The following is a 21,852-nucleotide window of genomic DNA, read 5'->3' on the forward strand; positions in this document are numbered from 1 at the left end:
AACGCTTTTGTTTTAGCAAGAGAAGGAACGGCCTCTCACTGTGATAAGTACCTATCAGCAGTCTATCTGCAGTGAGATTCCCGGTGTGTTTCATGCTTTAGGATGGGAGGGTTTGTCTAACCGTGGCATCAATAGACTTTTCGCCAGGCCGCTCAACAGACACTAGGTTGGACAGGGCGGGGGGGGGGGGGGGGGGGGGCAAGGGGAGGGGAGATGTGTCAGACATGACAGTGTGCATAGAGACAACACTCCAACTGTTAAGCAGGAATTCATCCAATTAGGAGGTTAAACAAAGGGGTGAGAGAGAGGGGGAGAAAGAGAAGAAGAGAGAGAGGGACGAATTGAGAGAGTGAGAGGAGATAGAGAGAAAGAGAGTGAGAGAGTACACAGGAAACACTTCATCATGTGCCTCTGTGCCCTCTCTATTCACTTTCAGCTTCCCTCTCATCTTTCCTCTCTGAAATCTGCTCTCAATCCCTCTCACTCCCTGCATTCCATGCAACTCCAATCTAGCACAGATGTCTGTTTTGTGACAAATCCATTCATTCAAACACAGTTCACCCAATAACACTTTGTGAAAACAGTGTGGACAACGTGCACTGTGGACAACGTGCAGAAAACAAGAGGTCTTTCCATCTAGGGGTTTAACATATTGCTTTTATTATACTTGATTGATGAGTCCCTGGTTGGTGTGTGAGATGTCTGTGTGGCTACAGTTGAAGTCGGAAGTTTACATACACTTAGGTTGGAGTCATTAAAACTAGTTTTTCAACCACTCTAAAAATGTCTTGTCAACAAACTATAGTTTTGGCAAGTCGGTTTTGGACATCTACCTTGTGCATGACACAAGTAATTTTTTCAACAGACAGATTATTTCACAGTATCACAATTCCAGTGGGTCTGAAGTTGACATACACTAAGTTGACTGTGGCTTTAAACAGCTAGGAAAATTCCAGAAAATTATGTCATGGCTTTAGAAGCTTCTGACAGGCTAATTGACATAATTTGAGTCAATTGGAGGTGTACCTGTGGATGTATTTCAAGGCCTACCTGCAAACTCAGTGCCTCTATGCTTGACATCATGGGAAAATCAAAAGAACAGCCAAGACCTCAGAAAAATAATTGTAGACCTCCACAAGTCTGGTTCATCCTTGGGAGCAATTTCCAAATGCCTGAAGGTACCACGTTCATCTGTACAAACAATACTACGCAAGTATAAACACCATGGGACCACGCAGCCGTCATACCACTCAGGAAGGAGACGCGTTCGACATAACCTGAAAGTCTGCTAAGCAAGGAAGAAGCCACTGCTCCAAAACCGCCATAAAAAAGCCAGACTCCGGTTTGCAACTGCACATGGGGACAAAGATCATACTTTTTGGAGAAATGTCCTCTGGTCTGATGAAACGAAAATAGAACTGTTTGGCCATAATGACCATCGTTATGTTTGGAGGAAAAAGGGGGATGCTTGCAAGCAGAAGAACACCACCCCAACCGTGAAGCAAGGGGGTGGCAGCATCATGTTGTGGGGGTGCTTTGCTGCAGGAGGGACTGGTGCACCACAAAATGGGGATGGCATCATGAGGGAGGAGAATTATGTGGATATATTGAAGCAAGACTTCTGACCCACTGGGAATGTAAACTTCTGACCCACTGGGAATGTGATGAAATAAATCATTCTCTCTACTATTATTCTGACATTTCACATTATTAAAATAAAGTTGTGATTCAAACTGACCTAAGACAGGGAATTTTTACTTGGATAAAATGTCAGGAATTGTGAAAAACTGTGTTTAAATGTACTTGGTTAAGGTGTATGTAAACTTCCGACTTCAACTGTACATGCAGCCAGGCCAGAAGCCATGGTGGGAGAGGTATTAGAAAGGCAGGCGTGGGTCAGGCTCAAGCTGATGTCACACCTTCAGGACCTCAAGTCACACGCCGTCCAAGAATCTGTTATCCTTCGGATCACTCAGCATCTCTCCTTCCTCATCCCCTCCTCCTCTCTTTCTCTCCCTCTCTCTCTCTCTCTCTCTTTCCCTCTCTCTGCCAGTTGTCTGGGCATAAAGCTGCTGGCACCCAGATACATGACCAGCGGGCTCAGTGGCCTGATTGGCCTGGCACAGGAGGGCATGAGGAGTGTCCTCTCCTCCCTGCTTCTCTCTCTATCTCTCTCTCTGTCCCCCTCTCTACCTCTCTGCCTCATCTCTCAGGTTGAGGTCTCCAGAATAGGCAGATGGTCTTGGAGGAAGGGGGGCTATAGGGGTCTCCCTCTCTGACCTTATAACTTTCAGTTTGTCCATTGAGATTATTACATACCAACAAAATGAATCACTATCAGAAATACATGCCGGCTACCACTGCAGTGTTTCATGTCATGAGGAAAGAGAGTCATTAATACCATACATGCCTGTTGTGTTGTGTTGAGCATGTGTGTGTGTGTGCGTGCGTGCGTGGTTGCGTGTGTGTGTGTGCGTGCGTGCGTGCATGTATGCGTGCGTAGTAGTGTGGTTATCCGATTACATGCAGTTGGCCGACTGACCACAGGCGTAGGCCGCGGCAGTCACAGAGTCAGTGGTGTGTTCTGGCACACATATTGCATGTCATGGCGGAGTTGGCATGACAGTGGGGTGGTCACCAGAGCCAGATACATTAACATATCTTAATGACATAGGAGGATAGAGAGTGTGGAGAGAGAGAGGGCAGACATGTTCAAGTGAAGAGGAAGTGTACTGTTCATTCAACAGTGAATTTGGTGGTGTGAGAACTGAATAGTAGGGCACAACTAGGACTATAGGGCAGTACAGTTGATCACATAAGCCCGTCCAATAGCAGAAGCTCTCCATCCCCTCCTCTTGGGGTTAAAAGGTACCACTGACAAATCCCATGCTATAGCAGCATGGGGTATGTACAGTAGTGATATATTTGGCCCTATAAGGGCATGGCCCTGTGGTCAAACCCCAGTGATCAGAGGATCTCAACACAATTACATCCATCTTCCAAAGCCATAATTGTCCCCCACAATGAAATCGAGAAGGGAACTGTGGATCTGACTCCGTCCATCCGTTCGTTCATTAGTCACACGAGATATCTCAGACAGCACTGGCCCAATTTGGACAAAACTCTTGCACTGTGTCAATCGTGGGGGATGACATTTTTACTGTTGCAATTTGGCATCTCACCAAGTTGATTCATCAACGCAATACTACCTTCAATTTTCCTCTATATTGTTACAGGTTTTATCACTGGAAAACAATTAACTTTGCATGTGACTTTAAGACACTCTTTAAGCTGGGCTTTTAGAGATGTCTAATTCACCCTTTCAAATGAATCAGAGCATTAACTATTATATATTAATTTCAGTGCTTTCAAATGGACTTTAATCTGCTGGATTAACCCCTGTGTTATGTTTTATCAAAGGAGCGGCAACCCCCTCGCTGCTCCTCGCAATCCCACATTAAACAGAGGAGAAGCACAATGAAGAGGCGTGAGAGGATGGATGGATGTAGGGCAAGCAGAGAGGGACATGAAGGACACCACACATCACACGACTGACTGGGGATACAGAGGAATAGAGAGGTGGAGGGTGGAGAGGAGCATGGAAGACGTGTGTTGAGGATTGGTAGATAGTTGACAGTGAATCCGCAATGAAAGAAAATCAGGAAGCGTAACCGATGAGAGTGGGTTACTAAATAACTAGGTCATGACCCCTGAGGCTGAGGTCAAATGTGACCAGGGTAGAATCACAGGATCTTATGATACAACAGCATGATGATACAAGAAGGGATTGTTCTATCAGACGTCAGAGAATATGTGACCGAGAGCCACACCTCAACTTTGAATACTGGTAGCTACTTTTTAAGTAAATTCCTGCTGTCAACTTGTGCAATACATTGGGAGATAAAACAGATTGCATTCTTCATTTCACCTGACACATCTTTTTTATTATGAAGCTTTCCGGTAGTCCCCAGTCACGTGCTGTTTGTTTACAAGCACACAACAACGAGAGATCGGAGTCTTGTGAGTCACTCACTGTTGTGCAGCAGGCACCAGGTGATCTAACTACAGTATGGAATTCACAACTAAATGTTTGCCAGCTAGATATCTTATAACTATTAAGTTAACTGTCTAAAATGTGCTAAATGCTCTGCAGTTATACATTTGGCTTGTTAACTTAGTAGCTAGTTAGCTATCTAGTTAAGTGGTTAGTAACAGCGGAGAAGCCCCTCCTGGACCAGGTTTAGGTTTTGGGTTAAGGTCAGCGTAAGGGTTAGGTTTTGGGTTAAGGTCAGCGTAAGGGTTAGGTTTTGGGTTAATGTCAGCGTAAGGTTTAGGTTTTGGGTTAAGGTCAGCGTAAGGTTCAGGTTTTGGGTTAAGGTCAGCGTAAGGTTTAGGTTTTGGGTTAAGGTCAGCGTAAGGTTTAGGTTTTGGGTTAAGGTCAGCGTAAGGTTAAGGTTTTGGGTTAAGGTCAGCGTAAGAGTTAGGTTTTGGGTTAAGGTCAGCGTAAGAGTTAGGTTTTGGGTTAAGGTCAGCGTAAGGGTTAGGTTTGTATTTACTATGGATGCCCATTAGCTGCTGACAAGGCAGCAACTACTCTTCCTGGGGTCCAACGAAATTAAGGCAGTTATATACAATTAAAAACATTGCATTACATTCCACAACAGATGTCACAACACCCTCAGGATACTACTCTACTACCACATACCTACAACACAGAATCCATGTGTACGTGTGTGTATAGTGCGGATGTTATCATGTGTGTGTGTGTGTATGCGTGTGTCTGTGCCTGTGTCTCTTCACAATCCCTGCTGTTCTATAAAGTGTATTGTTATCTGTTTTTTCAATTTGATTTTACTGATTGCATGAGTTACTTGGTGTGGAATAGAGTTCCATGAAGTCATGCCTCCCATAGTCTGTTCTGGACATGTCTTGTGGGGTATGTATGGGTGTCTGAGCTGTGTGCTAGTAGTTTAAACAGACAGCTCAGTGCAATCAAAATGTCAATACTTATTACAAATAGAAGTAGTGATGAAGTCAATCTCTCCTCAACTTTAAACCAGGAGAGATTGACATGCATATTATTAATGTTAGCTCTCCGTGTACATTTAAGGGCCAGCCGTGCTGCCCTGTTCTGGGCCAACTGTAATTTTCCTAACTCCCTCTTTGTGGCACCTGACCACATGAACGGACAGTAGTCCAGGTGCGACAAAATTAGGGCCTGTAGGTTCTGCCTTGTTGATAGTGTTGTTAAGAAGGTAGAGCAGCGCTTTATTATGGACAGACTTCTCCCCATCTTAGCTACTGTTGTATCAATATGTTTTGACCATTACAATTTACAATCCAGGGTTACTCCAAGAAGTTTAGTCTCCCCAACTTTCTCAATTTCCACATTATTCATTACAAGATTCAGTTGAGGTTTAGGGTTTAGTGAATGATATGTCCCAAATACAATGCTTTTAGTTTTTTATATATTTAGGAATAACTTATTTATTGCCACCCATTCTGTAACTTACTACAGCTCTTTGTTAAGGGCTGCAGTGAAAGATTGAAAGAGGTAAGGGGCCTAGACAGGTTTAGAATTAGGCTAGGGTTAGTATTAGGTTTAGTATTAGGTTTAGGACTTTAGGACTACGATTTTGAATGGGAATAATTTTTGACTCTCCAAAAAGTCCTAACAAGTAATGTAAACATGTGTGTGTGTGTGTGTGTGTGTGTGTGTGTGTGTGTGTGTGTGTGTGTGTGTGTGTGTGTGTGTGTACGAGCATGCACATGCCTGTGACACTCCTGGGAATGTGAGCAGTCATCTGATTGGGAGTTGATCTCATAGGTCACAAGCTGCACTTCGTTCAACCCCTCAGAAAACGTCCTATTTCCCAGAATGCAGAGAGGGAGTCAATGATCAGCCAACGGTATGGGCACTACAGGCTACAGCACTGATAGGATAAGCCTTAAAACGATTGACTATGTTTCCATGAGAACCATAAGTATAGAAATATGTAATACTTGAGAAATCCCACCCTTGAAGACATTGTGTACGTTAGATCCTCAACAGAATAATTATCTAGTTAAGTCATCTTACACAAATGTTGTATACATACTGAGGAGCCTGAATGTGTGTGGTATAACACTGATTGGTATGAAACACTCTTCAGCAGAGGGATTAAGGATGTGTTCTCTAGAGCTGGCACAATTATCATATAATCGTGTAACCGACAATTATGGACAATAACCGCGAACCAACATTTTTTGGGGTCATAATCATCTTACTACATTAGTTTCATGAGAAGAGTGGATTCATCATTATATTGAAGTAGATATAGTTTACCCAATAACACTTTTTTATTTTTACATTAAGTGGGTAGAGTTGGTAATCATTTTGCGAGCAGAATGGCACGTTCGGGAGGAGAAACATTATTTCCAAAAGTTCCAAGCGGTCAAAAACAATTTTGTTTTTGAGACAGGGGTGTCACCAAAGCTGTGTTGTATTCTTTAGGTATGTCGTAGTGGTATTCATTAGGTATGTCGAGGTGGTATTCATTAGGTATGTCGTAGTGGTATTCATTAGGTATGTCGTAGTGGTATTCATTAGGTATGTCGAGGTGGTATTCATTAGGTATGTCGTAGTGGTATTCATTAGGTATGTAGTTGTGGTATTCATTAGGTATGTCGTAGTGGTATTCATTAGGTATGTAGTTGTGGTATTCATTAGGTATGTCGTAGCCAGTTTCCAAAGATGCATTATGATGCATTACATGCTCAAAACCATTTTCAACAAAAATGACAATTATGACAATAACCGTGGCCATTTGCATGACAATTCATTGTTACCCAAAATGTCATAATCGTCACAACCCTAGTCTTCCCCTATAATCTCTACTACGAGCTCACTAACACGCACATTAACACTTGCACACACTCACAGTCACACACTCCCTGTTTTTGACCGCTTCTCACCCCACAGCAGAAAGGGCCCCTCTGTAATATCAAAGCCAAAACAACTCGTGCTTGGCTCAGATGGTGACCAGGAGCATCCCAATCCTCTCTCGTCTACACAGACCCACATACACGCCCCACGCTCCACACACTGCTCTGCAGCCCCATAGCCCACTGACAGGCCTGAGTGGACTAATCCCAGTTAGAGAGGGAGGGTGTGTAAGGGGAGCACGGAGCTGACACCGGAGGCACACACATATGATACTGTAGACACACACATGCATGTCGACACACATGAAGACACACAGACAGACGGAGAGACTCAGGGACTGATTCACACACACAGTAAATCAGATGTACACTCTGTGCCTATGCATTAACATGGTGGCCAACCATGATTCATACACAAACTGCAGACAAATAATCTGTAATCTACATTTACAAACTAGTCATGCTTTTTTCACAGACAAGTAAAATAGGTGGTAAGTGCAATTCAATATGAGATGGGGACTTGGGAGTACATGAATTGTTCTTGTGAACTGTGGGGTATAATATGTGTGTGTGGCACTGTGTGCCCAGAGAGAGAGAGGGAGGTGGCGACAGCTCAGTCTTAATCTCCCCTTTCCTCTCCAACCAAACCAAACCACAACCCATAACATTGCCCACACAGCACAGAACCATCACCGCCACGCTATGACTATGACCCATAGGGGAGGAGCAGAGCGGAGAGGAGAGGGAGGGGGCTCTAAACAGTACCCTACATTCCCCCCTAACCACCTTACCCTCACATGACTGGGCTGTGTCAGGAAGCCTGCCAAGTCTCTGTGCGCTTTAATTAAGCAGAGAAGAGGCCCCAGCATAGCCCCGCCGTCCGCCTCAGTCCCCATGTCTGCTCTGACTCGCTCCCCTCCTCACAGCACAGTACAGTACAACACAGCACAGGGAGATTAGACTCACCGCACCACTCGCTTGCCTTTCCGCTGTAAGGCATTGTTCCCACCACAATGGAACCAAAAGCCTGGGGAGTAGAGCATTGTTTGGTTGGGAGGGGGGAGAGGGGGGAGCTGACAACACTTGTTCTTTTAGCCATGGAGAGGCTGAGAGTGGCACTGTGATATCAGGCTCAGTAATCTAACGCCGTCAGTGTCTCAGGCACAATGGAGCTTCTTGGCACAGTCAGGGCCAACAGATTGGAGAATTATACTACCTATGGTTATCTTTTAGATTGTTCTCTCTCTCTCTCTCTCCGCTGCAGAGGAATGCTAAATCAGCCAGCCCTCCCTCTTCCAGCTCTGTGAAAAAGTTCAAAAGCGGAAAAAAAAGCCTCAGCCGCCATGGCTACCGTTTATGGACGTGTTTTGAATGTCTCCAGGCTGTGTCTTTTGACACACCGAGCAGAGCAACACACTCTCTCTTTTCTATGCAATGGAGGAGCAATCACTCCCCCCACCAGGCAGGCAGGCTGGCAGGCAGGCAGGCAGGCAGGCTGGCAGGCAGGCAGGCTGGCAGGCAGGCAGGCAGAGAGCAGATCAAAGGCCAGAGCTAGCTGAAAGTGTGGAGGTGAAGGGGGTTGTGTGAACTTCACAACCTCACAACCTCTAGCTTCACCTGACACCTAGCACTGTGGAAAACCACCGACAGACCGACAAATAGACACACTGACTTATGGACTGACAGTCAAATAGAATGATGAACCAGAGCTGGGGAAGGATGGAAACAACTTAAAGGTAGAGTTTAAGTGTGTGTGTGTGCGTGTGCGTGTGTGTGTGTGTGTGTGTGTGTGTGTGTGTGTGTGTCAAGTGCCCCAGTGTTCTGATTGCAGAAGACTCTCCAGAAATGTCTACTTGATAATCACACAACTGATGAGTGGAAAATCTACAGGCTCGTCTCCATCAACAATGGGCTCTAGTCTTGTCTGCTCAGCCCTGACACATGGATCAGCATATGTGTGTGTTCAGTCATCCCAGAATACCCACATGTCTATGTCTCTCTTGGTGATGGAAACTTCAAAGCTAAGCAAGCGTTTCATAAAATAGGAAGATGACAGGGCCACTACAAAGTAATCTACAGAAGTTTGTGAAGCACGTCTAGAACAGCTGTCTCAGACACCATCTATCAATATGAGGTTAATAACATAGGAGGGATACTCTCCTCTCCTGAGTCCAGACTGAATGCTGTCGGACACAGTGTCTGAATACTCACAGGTAGTCTAATGAATAACAGGACAACAATGGGGTACAGTAGAATATAACACTGTCGCTGTCTGACATATGTGCCATGCTATTGTTGGCTGAACCGATTCTCGTAACAGCATGCTAGCTAAAGAGTGTGTGTTACAATGTCAACGAGCCGTACATGCATGTGAGTGTTTGATACCCACCAAGCTGTGGCTGACTGAACATGTGACGAAGCAGACAAACCGACAGGCTGTGTGTACTGTATAGCTTATGTGAAGAATAGACAGATGGGGCAGGTGAGGGGAACAGTTGATCTTCTCTTCCTCTGGAACGGGACACACACACACACACACACACACACAAACACACACACAGTTGTCTGTAGTTGGAGTGTGATGTCAGGGGGGCACAGTTATGTGGGGATAGCAAACCGTTGATGAATCAGCAGCTGCGCATGGCATCAGGTGGGCACTGCCCTCATATGAAGAGGCCACAGCTGCAACAACACAGTCAAGGGTACGTATCAACACTGCCCTCTCCCTAGATCACACACACCTTGAGTTCCATCTCCGGGTCACACACATACACCAAAGTGTACCGCCATGCCAGGGATTAGTCAGTGTGATCAATAGACAGCTTGATTTGGCCCATGGCACCTGACAGTAGACATCACTGCAGTATGTGGTGTCTGGGGCACTAGCCTCCCCTTACCACATACAACTAAAGAGCCTGAATATGGGGGGAAATTAGATTAGATTAGCTAGATTAGCTAAACAGCTATCGGTACATGCAGAGGTGTATTCAAATCACAAGTCGAAAAATTGATTAATGTTTCTCACCAGCCTCCCAACCAGCTTGCTTATGAAAATGTCATTATTCAGTACGGCTCACTAATATCACCATCTAGCTCTATTAACGGATATCACAAAGGAAGCCAGCCGGGCTCAAGGACACTTAAGTAATATATCAAGTAATACCCCACCTGGGAGTGGAACTGACAACCTCACACAGAGTCCTGGAGCTCGGTCTGCATCAAGAACCCCTACCACACCACCATGTCAGCTCCCCAGAGTGCAAAATCTTGTAACCTTTCAATTCAGTTCACTCCGCAAGCACTTTATAAAGGCATCCACACTCTTCAGTCTTCCCCTTGTTGAGAAGATTTAGATAGGACTATATATAGTGGTGGAAGAACAGTGGTGGAAGAACAGTGGTGGTGGTGGAAGAACTGTGGTGGAAGAACCGTGGTGGTGGTGGAAGAACAGTGGTGGAAGAACAGTGGTGGTGGTGGAAGAACAGTGGTGGAAGAACAGTGGTGGAAGAACAGTGGCGGTGGTGGAAGAACCTTTATTTAACCAGGTAGGCCAGTTGAGGACAAGTTCTCATTTACAACTGCGACCTGGCCAAGATAAAGCAAAGCTGTGCGACAAAAACAACAACACAGAGTTACACATGGGATAAACAAACGTACAGTCAATAACACAACAGACAAATCTGTATACAGTGTGTGCAAATGTAGTAAGGAGGCAATGAATATGCCAATAATTGCAAAGTAATTACAATTTACACTAGAGTGATATATGTGCAGATGAGCATGTGCAAGTAGAAATACTGGTGTGCAAAAGAGCAGAAAAACAAAAACAAATATGGGGATGAGGTAGGTAGTTGGTTAGATGGGCTATTTACAGATGGGCTGTGTACAGCTGGAGGCTGACACTTAAAGTTAGTGAGGGAGATATAAGTCTCCAACTTCAGTGATTTTTGCAATTCGTTCCAGTCATTAGCAGCAGTGAACTGGAAGGAAAGCCGGCCAAAGCGGGAGTTGGCTTTGGGGATGACCAGTGAAATATACCTGTTGGAGCGTGTGTGTGTTGTTATGGTGACCAGTGAGCTGAGATAAGGCGGGGCTTTACCTAGCAAAGACTTATAGATGCCCTGGAGCCAGTAGGTTTGGTGACGAATATGTAGAAAAGACCAGCCAACGAGAGCATTCAGGTCGCAGTGGTGGGTAGTATATGGGGCTTTGGTGACAAAACGGATGGCACTGTTATAGACTGCATCCAATTTGCTGAGTAGAGTGTTGGAGGCTATTTTGTAAATTACATCGCCGAAGTCAAGGATCGGTAGGATAGTCAGTTTTACGAGGGTTTGTTTGGAATGAGTGAAGGATGCTTTGTTGCAAAATAGGAAGCCGATTCAATTTAACTTTGTTTTGGAGATGCTTAATGTGAGTCTGGAAGGAGAGTTTACAGTCTAGTCAGACACCTAGGTATTTATAGTTGTCCACATATTCTAAGTCAGAACCGTTCATAGTGATGCTAATCAGGCGGGCGTGTGCGGACAGCGATCGGTTGAAGAGCATGCATTTGGTTTTACTAGAATTTAAGAGCAGTTGGAGTCCACGGAAGGAGTATTGTATGGCGTTGAAGCTTGTTTGTTAACACAGTGTCCAAAGAAGGGCCAGATGTATACAGATTTGTGTTGTCTGCATAGAGGTGGATCAAAGAATCACTCACATTAAGAGCGACATCATTGATATATACAGAGAAAATATTCGGCCCGAGAATTGAACCCTGTGGCACCCCCATAGAGACTGACAGAGGTCCGGACAACAGGCCCTCCGATTTGGCACACTGAACTCTATCTGAGAAGTAGTTAGTGAACCAGGCAAGGCAGTCATTAGAGAAACCAAGGCTGTTGAGTCTCCCGATAAGAATATGGTGATTGACAGAGTCTAAATACTTGGCCAGGTCGATGAAGACGGCTGCACAGTACTGTCTTTTATCGATGGCGGTTATGATATCGTTTAGGACCTTGAGCGTGGCTGAGGTGCACCTGTGACCAGCTCGGAAACCAGATTGCATAGCGGAGAAGGTACGGTGGGATTTGAAATGGTTGGTGATCTGTTTGGTCACTTGGATTTTGAAGACTTTAGAAAGGTAGGGAAGGATGGATATGGGTCTGTAACAGTTTGGGTCTAGAGTGTCTCCCCCTTTGAAGAGAGGGATGACCGCGTCCGCTTTCCAGAAATCTCAGACGATACGAAAGAGAGGTTGAACAGACTAGTAATAGGGGTTGTAACAATGGCAGCAGATAATTTTAGGAAGAGAGATCCAGATTGTCTAGCCCAGCTGATTGTTGACCGGGTTTGGGGTAGCCAGGTGGAAAGCATGGCCAGCCATAGAGAAATGCTTATTGAAATTCTCGATTATCATGGATTTATCAGTGGTGACAGTGTTTCCTAGTCTCTTTGCAGTGGGCAGCTGGGAGGAGGTACTCTTATTCTCCATGGACTTTACAGTGTCCCAAAACGTTTTGGAATTAGTGCTGCAGGATGCAAATTTCTGTTTGAAAAAGCTAGCCTTTGCTTTCCTAACTGACTGTGTGTATTGGTTACTGACTTCCCTGAAAAGTTGCATATCGCGGGGAATATTCAAAGCTAGTGCTGTATGCCACAGGGTGTTCTTGTGCTGGTCAAGGGCAGTCAAGTCTGGGTTGAACCAAGGGCTATATCTGTTCTTAGTTCTACATTTTTTGAATGGGGCATGCTTATTTAAGATGGTGAGGAAAGCATTTTTAAAGAATAACCAGGCATCCTCTACTGACAAGAATGAGGTCAATATCCTTCTAGGATACCCGGGCCAGGTCGATTAGAAAGGCCTGCACGCAGAAGTGTTTTAGGGAGCGTTTGACAGTGATGAGGGGTGGTCGTTTGACCGCGGACCCATAACGGACGCAGGCAATGAGGCAATGATCGCTGAGATCCGGGTTGAAAACAGCAGAGGTGTATTTAGAGGGCAAGTTGGTCAGGATGATATCTATGAGGGTGCCCATGTTTACAGATTTGGAGTTGTACCTGGGAGGTTCCTTGATAATTTGTGAGATTGAGGGCATCTAGCTTAGATTGTAGGACGGCCGGGGTGTTAAGCATATCCCAATTTAGGTCACGTAGCAGTACAAACACTGACGATAGATGGGGGGCAATCAATTCCCATATGGTGTCCAGGGCACAGCTCGGAGCTGAGGGGGGTCTATAACAAGCGGCAACAATGAGGGACTTCATTCTGGAGAGATGGATCTTTAAAAGTAGAAGCTCTAACTGTTTGGACATAGACCTGGATAGTATGACAGAACTCTGCAGGTTATCTCGACAGTAGATTGCAATTCCGCCCCCTTTAGCAGTTCTGTCTGGATGGAAAATGTTGTAATTGGGAATGGAAATTTCCAAATTTTTGGTGGCCTTCCTAAGTCAGGATTCAGACACGGCTAGGACATCAGGGTTGGCGAAGTGTGCTAAAGCAGTGAGTAAAACAAACTTAGGGAGGAGGCTTCTGATGTTAACATGCATGAACCCAAGGCTTTTACGGTTGCAGAAGTCAACAAATGAGAGCGCCTGGGGACACACAGGGCCTGGGTTAACAGTGGGGGAAAGAGTGGGACAGTAGGCCCGTGCTTCACATTCCTGCACACACACACACACACACACACACACACACACACACACACACACACACACACACACACACACACACACACACACACACACACACACACACACACACACACACACACACACACACACAAACACACATATATATATATGCAAACACACACACATTAAAACACGCACGCACACACACATGGATACTGAGAGACATGCTATTCTGACAGGGAATTCTCTGGAGGACCGGGGCTGTGGGCAACCAGGCCGCCACAGAAGAGAAGAAGCTCAAGGTGACATGCTACAGAGAACGAGGAAGGGAGGGGAGAGGGATAGGGGGAGAGGGAGATAATGCTACAGAGAGCGAGGAAGGGAGGGGAGAGGGATAGGGGGAGAGGGAGATAATTCTACAGAGAACGAGGAAGGGAGGGGAGAGGGATAGGGGGAGAGGGAGATAATGCTACAGACAGGATGTTAATTCTCCAGCCACTTTTACCACTTATGGTGGTAATATCATAGGCAGCTGATATAATAGCCTCTTGAACAGCCTCTCATACAGTCAGCCAGCCAGTCAAACTAGCCCTGCTGTTACACAGTGCCTTGTGCTCATTCTACTGGGAATCAGGGAAAGAAGAGAGAATCAATCTCTTCTCCTCGCTCTATCATCCCAACTCCTCTCCTCTCCATCATCTGAAAGTGATATCATCCCATCCCCGATATACCAGATCAACATTGAGACAACGTCCAGCAGGCTGAACGTTAGTTAAACGCTCCTCACCAGGGGAGCATCCATCATTTCCATTAGTCTCGTTACTGACATTTACAACACGCAGTCATCACTGGAGCACTTCCGATACGGCGACTCCATCATCACCATTTCCAAATGCTATTTCGTTAATTAGGATTCACATGGTACATTACCTTAGATATCATGTCTCTTAATTAGTCTGGTTCTCAGTGACAGTAAAGACACAGATGCAGATATTACATTAGCATCAGCGCTACGTCAATAAAGGTCTGGTCACTGGGGAGCTTGTATCCTGTCTGTCCACGTAGGACGGTCCCTGACTAACCTTGCTGTGGCTATCCCTCTGCATCCCTCTCTCTATATCTCTATCCTTACCCGGGCCAGGATCTGTGGAGGAGGATAAATACTAAGTAGTGTACACTGCCTAGTCCTAGTGCATATAACCAGTCCAGAGAAGGAAAGAGAAGGAAGAGAGTGAGCCTTGCTCCATTATGTATGAATTGTTAATTGGGAGTCTCTGCATGTTTCACTGCCTCAAGATCAGCCTTGCCACTGAGGCTGAACAGACGGCCTGATAGGGCCAGCCACACGCCACTCAGCCCGTCGGCACGGTAACAAGGCCAGTGCCATATGCAGATTGGCCCAGTCGTTCGGATCTCACTTGGGTAGGAGGGAGGGGAGGTGAGGCCTAGCAGGTTGGGGGAAAAAACAGACAGCATTTGTTGTTTCCTTATATTCTCTCTTTTGTCTTTGGCGGTTGAAATGGTTCAGAGGGCTGAGAGAGGCTATTTAGCAGGAGCTGTGAGGGCTGAGGGGTGATTCTCAGGTTGTAAATAGAAGTAGTCTGAGAGAGAGCTTTCCAGGTTTTATGGAGATGTGGTAGTTCCTCTCTCTGTGTCTTTGTGAAGCAGCAGCAGCTCTGTTCTGTGAAGCTAAGGAATCCTATTAAATAACAGACCTGGTGATCCCAGCTCTACTGGCTGATCCTACAGAGAGGGATCACAACACCATATGAGCACATTCTATACTGAACAAAAATATAAACAATGCAACCATTTTAAAGATTTGACTGAGTTACAGTTCATCTAAGGAAATCAGTCAATTTAAACATATTCATTAGGCATTAATCTATGGATTTCACATGAATGGGAATACAGATACAGATCTGTTGGTCACAGATACTTTTTTTTAAAGTTTGGGGCGTGGATCAGAAAACCAGTCAGTATCTGGAGTGACCACCATTTGCCTCATGCAGCGAAACACATTTCCTTCTTATAGAGTTGATCAGGCTGTTGATTGTGGCCTGAGTGAATGTTGTCACACACATCGATCCAGAGCATCCCAAACTTGCTCAATGGGTGACATATCTGGTGAGTATGCAATCCATGGAAGAACAGGGACAATTCAGCTTCCAGATTCTTGCGACATTGGGCAGAGCATTATCATGTTGAAACATGGGGTGATGGCACGGCAATGTGTCTCAGGATCTCGTCACGGTATCTCTATGCATTCAAATTGCCATCGATAAAATGCAATTGTGTTCATTGTCCGTAGCTTATGCCAGCCCATACCATAACCTCACCGGCACCATGGGGCACTCAGTTCACAACATCAGCAAACCACTCGCAAACACAACGCCATACACGTGGTCTGCGGTTGTAAGGGCAGTTGGACGTACTGACAAATTCTCTAATGCAACATTGGAGGTGGTTTATGGTAGGGAAATGAACATTACATTCTCTGGCAACAGCTCTGCAGTTGCAGTCAGCATGCCAATTGCATGCTCCCTCAAAACTTAAGACATCTGTGGCATTGTATTGTGTGACAAAACTGCACATTTTAGAGTGGCCTTTTTATTGTTCCCAGCACAAGGTGCACCTGTGTAATAGCCATGCTGTTTAGTCAGCTTTTTTGTATGCCACACCTATCAGGTGGATGGATTATCTTGGCAAAGGAGAAATGCTCACTAACAGGGATGTTAACAAATGTGTGCACATTTGAGAGAAATACCATATGAATCCTTGTGTGTGGAGGCTTTACCCAAACACACACACATCATCTGGTGTGTCCCATACTTCCCCTCCAGCACTAGACTAGTTGCATTTGCACACATCCAGCCGTCCGCTGCCTCCGACGCCTGCTAAGATTTACGCCTGTGATTATATATTCATACAGATGAGTCAATAAGGGCCTTGCAGCCGTAGCAACGGGAGGATTGGGCGAATTCCAATGAGCCGCTATCAGACCCCAAAGCCTCCCATCAATAGACTGCAACTTTACATTTCATTAGGGCACGGCGCACAGTTTAACTCCAAATGAATAGCAATAAAACAAGACTGCCAACAACGATCGGGGGGCCCTCCACACACTCTCCTCTCTCAACTCTCCACACAGAAGCACTGCTCTGCTCCCACCCGCCCGCCCCAGATGGGCTGTTCCCGACCGTCAAACCACTACAATTACAAGCCAAACAAACATATCAACAAACAAAACCAAATCAGGAGAAAATTACATTGATGCCACTGTATGGAATTGGACTGCAGTTTATATGTGTATATAATCAGAGAGGACAAGCCGTTTGTGATGGCCTGGTGGTAGGACACTGTGATGTCAGGGTCTCCTGAAGAGAGGCTTCAGGAGGGACTGGTTCTGCTCTGCAGTGATGACTATGCTTCCCTAGCCACAGCCAGCTAGTCAACAGTCTCTGTTCCTGTATGTACAGCACTACATCGATCTGTGTGTGATAACTCCGGCAGCCTGTGCCCCACCACCCAGCACTTGGCCTCCACACAGGAAGAGATGGTGGCAAAGGGGAAATGGGATTCCGATTGTGGAAGGGATATCTTCCCTCTGAGATCTACTGATCCATCCCACCCCCAGCTTCCACACCCCCCCAGCCTCCACATCCCCTTCCAGCATCCTGCCGGCCAACCGGCTGCAGCCTGCAGACAGACGCCCACAGCAAAGCACCGCTCCAAACCCACAGCTAGCAACCGCTACCTCAGGGGTCAGCACCAAGGACTATGGGACTGGGTTTCAGCCGACTTAGCAAAACAGGAGAGGCGTGTGTGTGTGTGTGTGTGTGTGTGTGTGTGTGTGTGTGTGTGTGTGTGTGTGTGTGTGTGTGTGTGTGTGTGTGTGTGTGTGTGTGTGTGTGTGTGTGTGTGTGTGTGTGTGTGTGTGTGTGCTAGACCTAGACTAGTGTGCATTAATGCCTGAATAATGGTCCAGTGTCTATCAGTGTGTATGCAGGTGTGCATGCTGGTGTGTATGAATGTGTGGTTGCATTCATTCCATACGTGACTGACCGCCTCAATTCCATCTTATGTTGCAATTTTAAATAGTGTTTTTTTTTTTACATTAGATAAAAGTAGTGACTACAAAATGGTATATCATACACTGCAGTTGAGGAACAATGGGAAAGTAATGGCTTTGAAAGTTGATAAACTTGTAACTCCACTTTTGAGAAAATGGCCCTTCAGTGTTTTGGTACTTACACCTACTGGAGAGCTCTTCTTTGTCTACACCCATTCAACATCGTTCACACCCTCTTAAGCCTTCTTAAGCCACACCCTCCCCACCCATATTTTTAAGGATTCACATGTGAGGCCATGTGCTAAACAGAGTGACAAAGGTAGTGTAGTAAACAACCAAAGATTTTAAGACTAAAACTGGTGTATTCACCCCAGAGACAACTGGCTAACTTCATGGGTCATATAATCATCTGGCGATGTGGAGTCTTTTGTTAAGACATGTTAGCTAGCTAAACAATGAACCATAATCCCAACCTATAGCTACATTTCAAATGGATTGTCATAGCTATGAATCTGCAGGTAGCTAAAGCTAACCAACTAGGTTCAATGTTAACTAGCTAGCTAACATTAGGCTATAACTAGCAATGCAAATGGCTCTGAGATACAAATAATATTACTACACAGATCATACACATAATGTTAGCTAGCAAGCCAGCAAGCTAACGTTTACTAGATAGCAGTACGCTTTAACTGACAATGAAAATGACTTTCTGAAAAAATCTGAAAAGTATAATACAGTATCTGAAAATGTCGCTAGACCTGTATACATGAATGAACGCTTCATGGCAGCGTGTCTTTTCAGTTTGGTTTGTAGCTAGCTATAGCTTGTTTGGCCCGTTGTTGTGTCAAATCACTCCGGTTCACACTGATGTGCAGAAAGTCGTCCATCACAACTTTTTCCCACTGATCTTTGTCGATAGCGCCTGCTAAATTCATGGCAGCAATGTTGTTGAGAGCAGAAGCAACACTTTGGCAGCTCTCCATGTCTAACATTATATCTGTCAAAAATGCTGCGGTATCAAGGATTATCTACACATAGTGAACAGCTCATGTTATAGACAGAAGAATGCTACATGGCAGACCAATCCAAACACATCTCTAGGCATGTCCAGCCCATGCATTATCTCAGCCAATCATGGGTAGCAGGAAGGTTCCTGGCTTTTTCCGTGGCTAAACTAACTAGGCTTGTAATTTAAATATTTTATTTGTATTTACAGATGGCAGACAAGTTTGTTTTTAAAATGATGTTCAAATACCTCTCCTGTGAAGTAGTGACGTGTGACATACCCCTAGTTTCTTGAAATGGGTCACATATTACTCTATTATCTGACACATAAAATGACCTAATCAGTTCATATATTCATAATCACCCTACAAAGATACTGTCAAATCGACTCACTCTCAGCTTTTAGTGGAGTTCTGACAAAACCTGGAACCCACCACCAAGGCCTCTACTCAGTGTTAATAGTCTGGAACCATCTGAGAGGTGTCCTAGAGTCCTCTCTGTTGGCAGTGAAGGACTCCAACACCTAGTCCTGCCCCCTCCCCTGTTCTCTACTGTTCTCCCCTCTTCTCTCCTCTACTCCCATGTTCTCTCCTGCTCTCTCCTGTTTTCCCCTGTTTTCCCTGTTCTCTCCTGTTCTCTCCTGTTTTCCAGAGCTCTGGAAACAGCACCATAGAAGGCACAGCAGTGGCTCACAGCACGACAGCGATTGCCTGAAGAAGCCGGTGATTGACAAACCCACTATGTGTGGGTCTACTCCAGTTAGTCTTAGAATCCCAGACCTAGGAGCAAGAGCACTAGATCTGTGGAGGATGTCGTATTCTCTTAGGAAAGGGGGAAAACATTTGTTTCCGGGGAGGGTCCTCTTCAGAAAAACAACTTTCCCAACAAATCCCGAGTCTGGGTAGGCATAGCTTAAAATGCAGGCGGGCATGGTGCTCATGTTCAGCTAGGGCAGCTAGTAGATACGGCAGTGATGTTACCCGTGAAGCACATCCCATTTCCGACTCGTCCTCTCTGTCCCAACTGGCGCTGGAACTTCTATAGACGTGTAAGCTGGAGCGCTGGTACATTGTGGGAAGCAACCTGTCTGTCTAGAGAGACTCCAGAGAGAGTCTAGAGAGATCTCAATCACATCCACCCATCCAGCACAAAGGAGTTTCTACAGCTTTTGAAAGACCAGCTTCTTAGAGCTCCAGCTCAACAGTGACCAGGCAGAAATGAGTCAGAGACTTTAAATTCATCCTCATAACCAGAGGTTGGTAACACATGTACACACACAAACACACAGAATCCGCCAGTGGCCTACCTTCTTAATACGTCCGCTGCGTGTGCCGGCGAAGGCCACAGTGTGGCCGCGGTATTCATAGGCTGCCACCGACGTCATACCATCGTCCTTGTCCACGAACAGAGGCATACCCTCGATGGTACTGGTCCCCCCCAGGGGCTGGTTGAAGTCCTGCCCACAGAAGTTATCGTCTATTTGGAGTGGCTGCAGAGAGAGAGGGGGGGGGGGGGGTTAGAGCGAGACAGAGATAGAAAGAGAGAGAGAGACAAAGAGGGTAAGAGATGAGAGAGGGGAGAGAGATATTGGGAGGAAGGGAGAGGGCGAAAGAGATTGGGAGGAAGGGAGAGAGAGATTGGGAGGGGGAGAGAGAGGGGGAGAAAGATTGGGAGGAAAGGATATGGGGAGAGAGAGATTATGAGGGATGGAGAAGGGAGTGAGAGATTGGGAGGGAGAGAGTGGAAAGAGAGATGTTGGGAGGGAGGGAGGGATTTGGAATGGGAGGGAGAGAGAGGGGAGAGAGAGCGATTGGGAGGGGGGGATAGAGAGAGAGAGAGAGAGAGAGAGCAGGAGAGGGGAGAGAGTTTGGGAGGGAGTGAGAGAGAGATTGGGAGGGAGGGAAAGAGAGAGATAAGGAGGGAGGGGGGAGGGAGAGATTGGGAGGGAGGGAGATTGGGAGGGAGGGAGAGAGATTGGAAAGGAGGGAGAGAGAGAGCAGAGAGAGATTAGGAGAGAGAGAGAGAGAGAGAGAGAGAGAGAGAGATTGGGAGGGAGGGAGGGAGGGAGGGAGGGAGGGAGGGAGGGAGGGAGGGAGGGAGGGAGGGAGGGAGGGAGGGAGGGAGGGAGGGAGGGAGGGATTGGGAGTGAGGAAGAAATTGGGAGGGAGGGAGAGAGCGAGAGGGGAGAGAGAGATTGGGCGAGAGGGAGCGATTGGGAGGGAGGGAGGTAGAGAGAGGAGGAGACAGATTGGAAGAGGGGGGGCAGAAGAAAGTGTGAGTGACGGATAGGCCAAATTTGCATATCACCCTCAAAATAGCAGCATACACACACTGTCACTGTTAAAGAAAAGTGGTTAATTGATGTATGTGTGATAGACCTGTGTGTAGTGGGCACCAGGTGGTATCTTTCACACGCACTGACACATGTAACCAGAAGATAATCACTAGCACCCGTATTAGCGTAGCGACCTCCAGCTCTCTAACACATCACATCCTCTTACACCACACTAATTAACTGGTGCCAGGAATCCCTCATTCATTAGAAGACATATCGCTTCCATAGGAGACAATCAATCACACACAATACACACTCTGCCTGCCGCTAAGCTCTCTGGGAAGGAAGGAGATGTGCGTGATCTGAGCCATGATGTGACCAGACTGGAGGATGGAAAGGAGGAATGCCGCCGCATGAATTCTTTAGTCTTCCTTTGTCTGAAGACACAAAGCCACAAACATGTGCACTACCAGTCAAAAGTGATCAAAACACCTACTCATTCAAGGGTTTTTCTTTATTTTGACTATTTTCTACATTGTAGAAAATTCCACGCATATGGAATCACATAGTAACCAAAAAAGCGTTAAACAAATCAAAATATATTTTATATTTCAGATTTTTCAAATAGCCACCCTTTGCCTTGATGACAGCTTTGCACACTCTTGGCATTCTCTCAACCAGCTTCATGAGGTCGTCACCTGGAATGCATTTCAATTAACAGGGAATTTCTTTCCTTCTTAATGCGTTTCAGACAATCAGTTGTGTTGTGACAAGGTAGGGGGGTATACAGAAGATAGACCTATTTGGTAAAAGACCAAGTCCAAATTATGGCAAGAACAGCACAAATAAGAAAAGAGAAACGACAGTCCATCATTACTTTAAGAGATGACGGCCAGTCAATACAGAAAATGTCAAGAACTTTAATAGTTTCTTCAAGCACAGTCGCAAAAACCATCAA

At 45.8% G+C, this 21,852-nt stretch overlaps 1 protein-coding gene across 2 annotated transcripts in view; it reads right to left on the reverse strand.

The window, feature by feature from the left end:
- Nucleotides 1-21,852, reverse strand: part of LOC139416600 (plexin-A1-like) — a 281,448-nt gene that overhangs the window by 197,848 nt on the left and 61,748 nt on the right. For both annotated transcript variants that reach the window (XM_071165454.1, XM_071165455.1), the window contains exon 3: nucleotides 19,926-20,108. In XM_071165454.1, the coding sequence (XP_071021555.1) occupies nucleotides 19,926-20,108 (183 nt within the window). The remainder of the gene's footprint in view (nucleotides 1-19,925; nucleotides 20,109-21,852) is intronic.

Source organism: Oncorhynchus clarkii, chromosome 9 (genome assembly GCF_045791955.1).
Source record: "Oncorhynchus clarkii lewisi isolate Uvic-CL-2024 chromosome 9, UVic_Ocla_1.0, whole genome shotgun sequence".
NCBI lineage: Eukaryota > Metazoa > Chordata > Actinopteri > Salmoniformes > Salmonidae > Oncorhynchus > Oncorhynchus clarkii.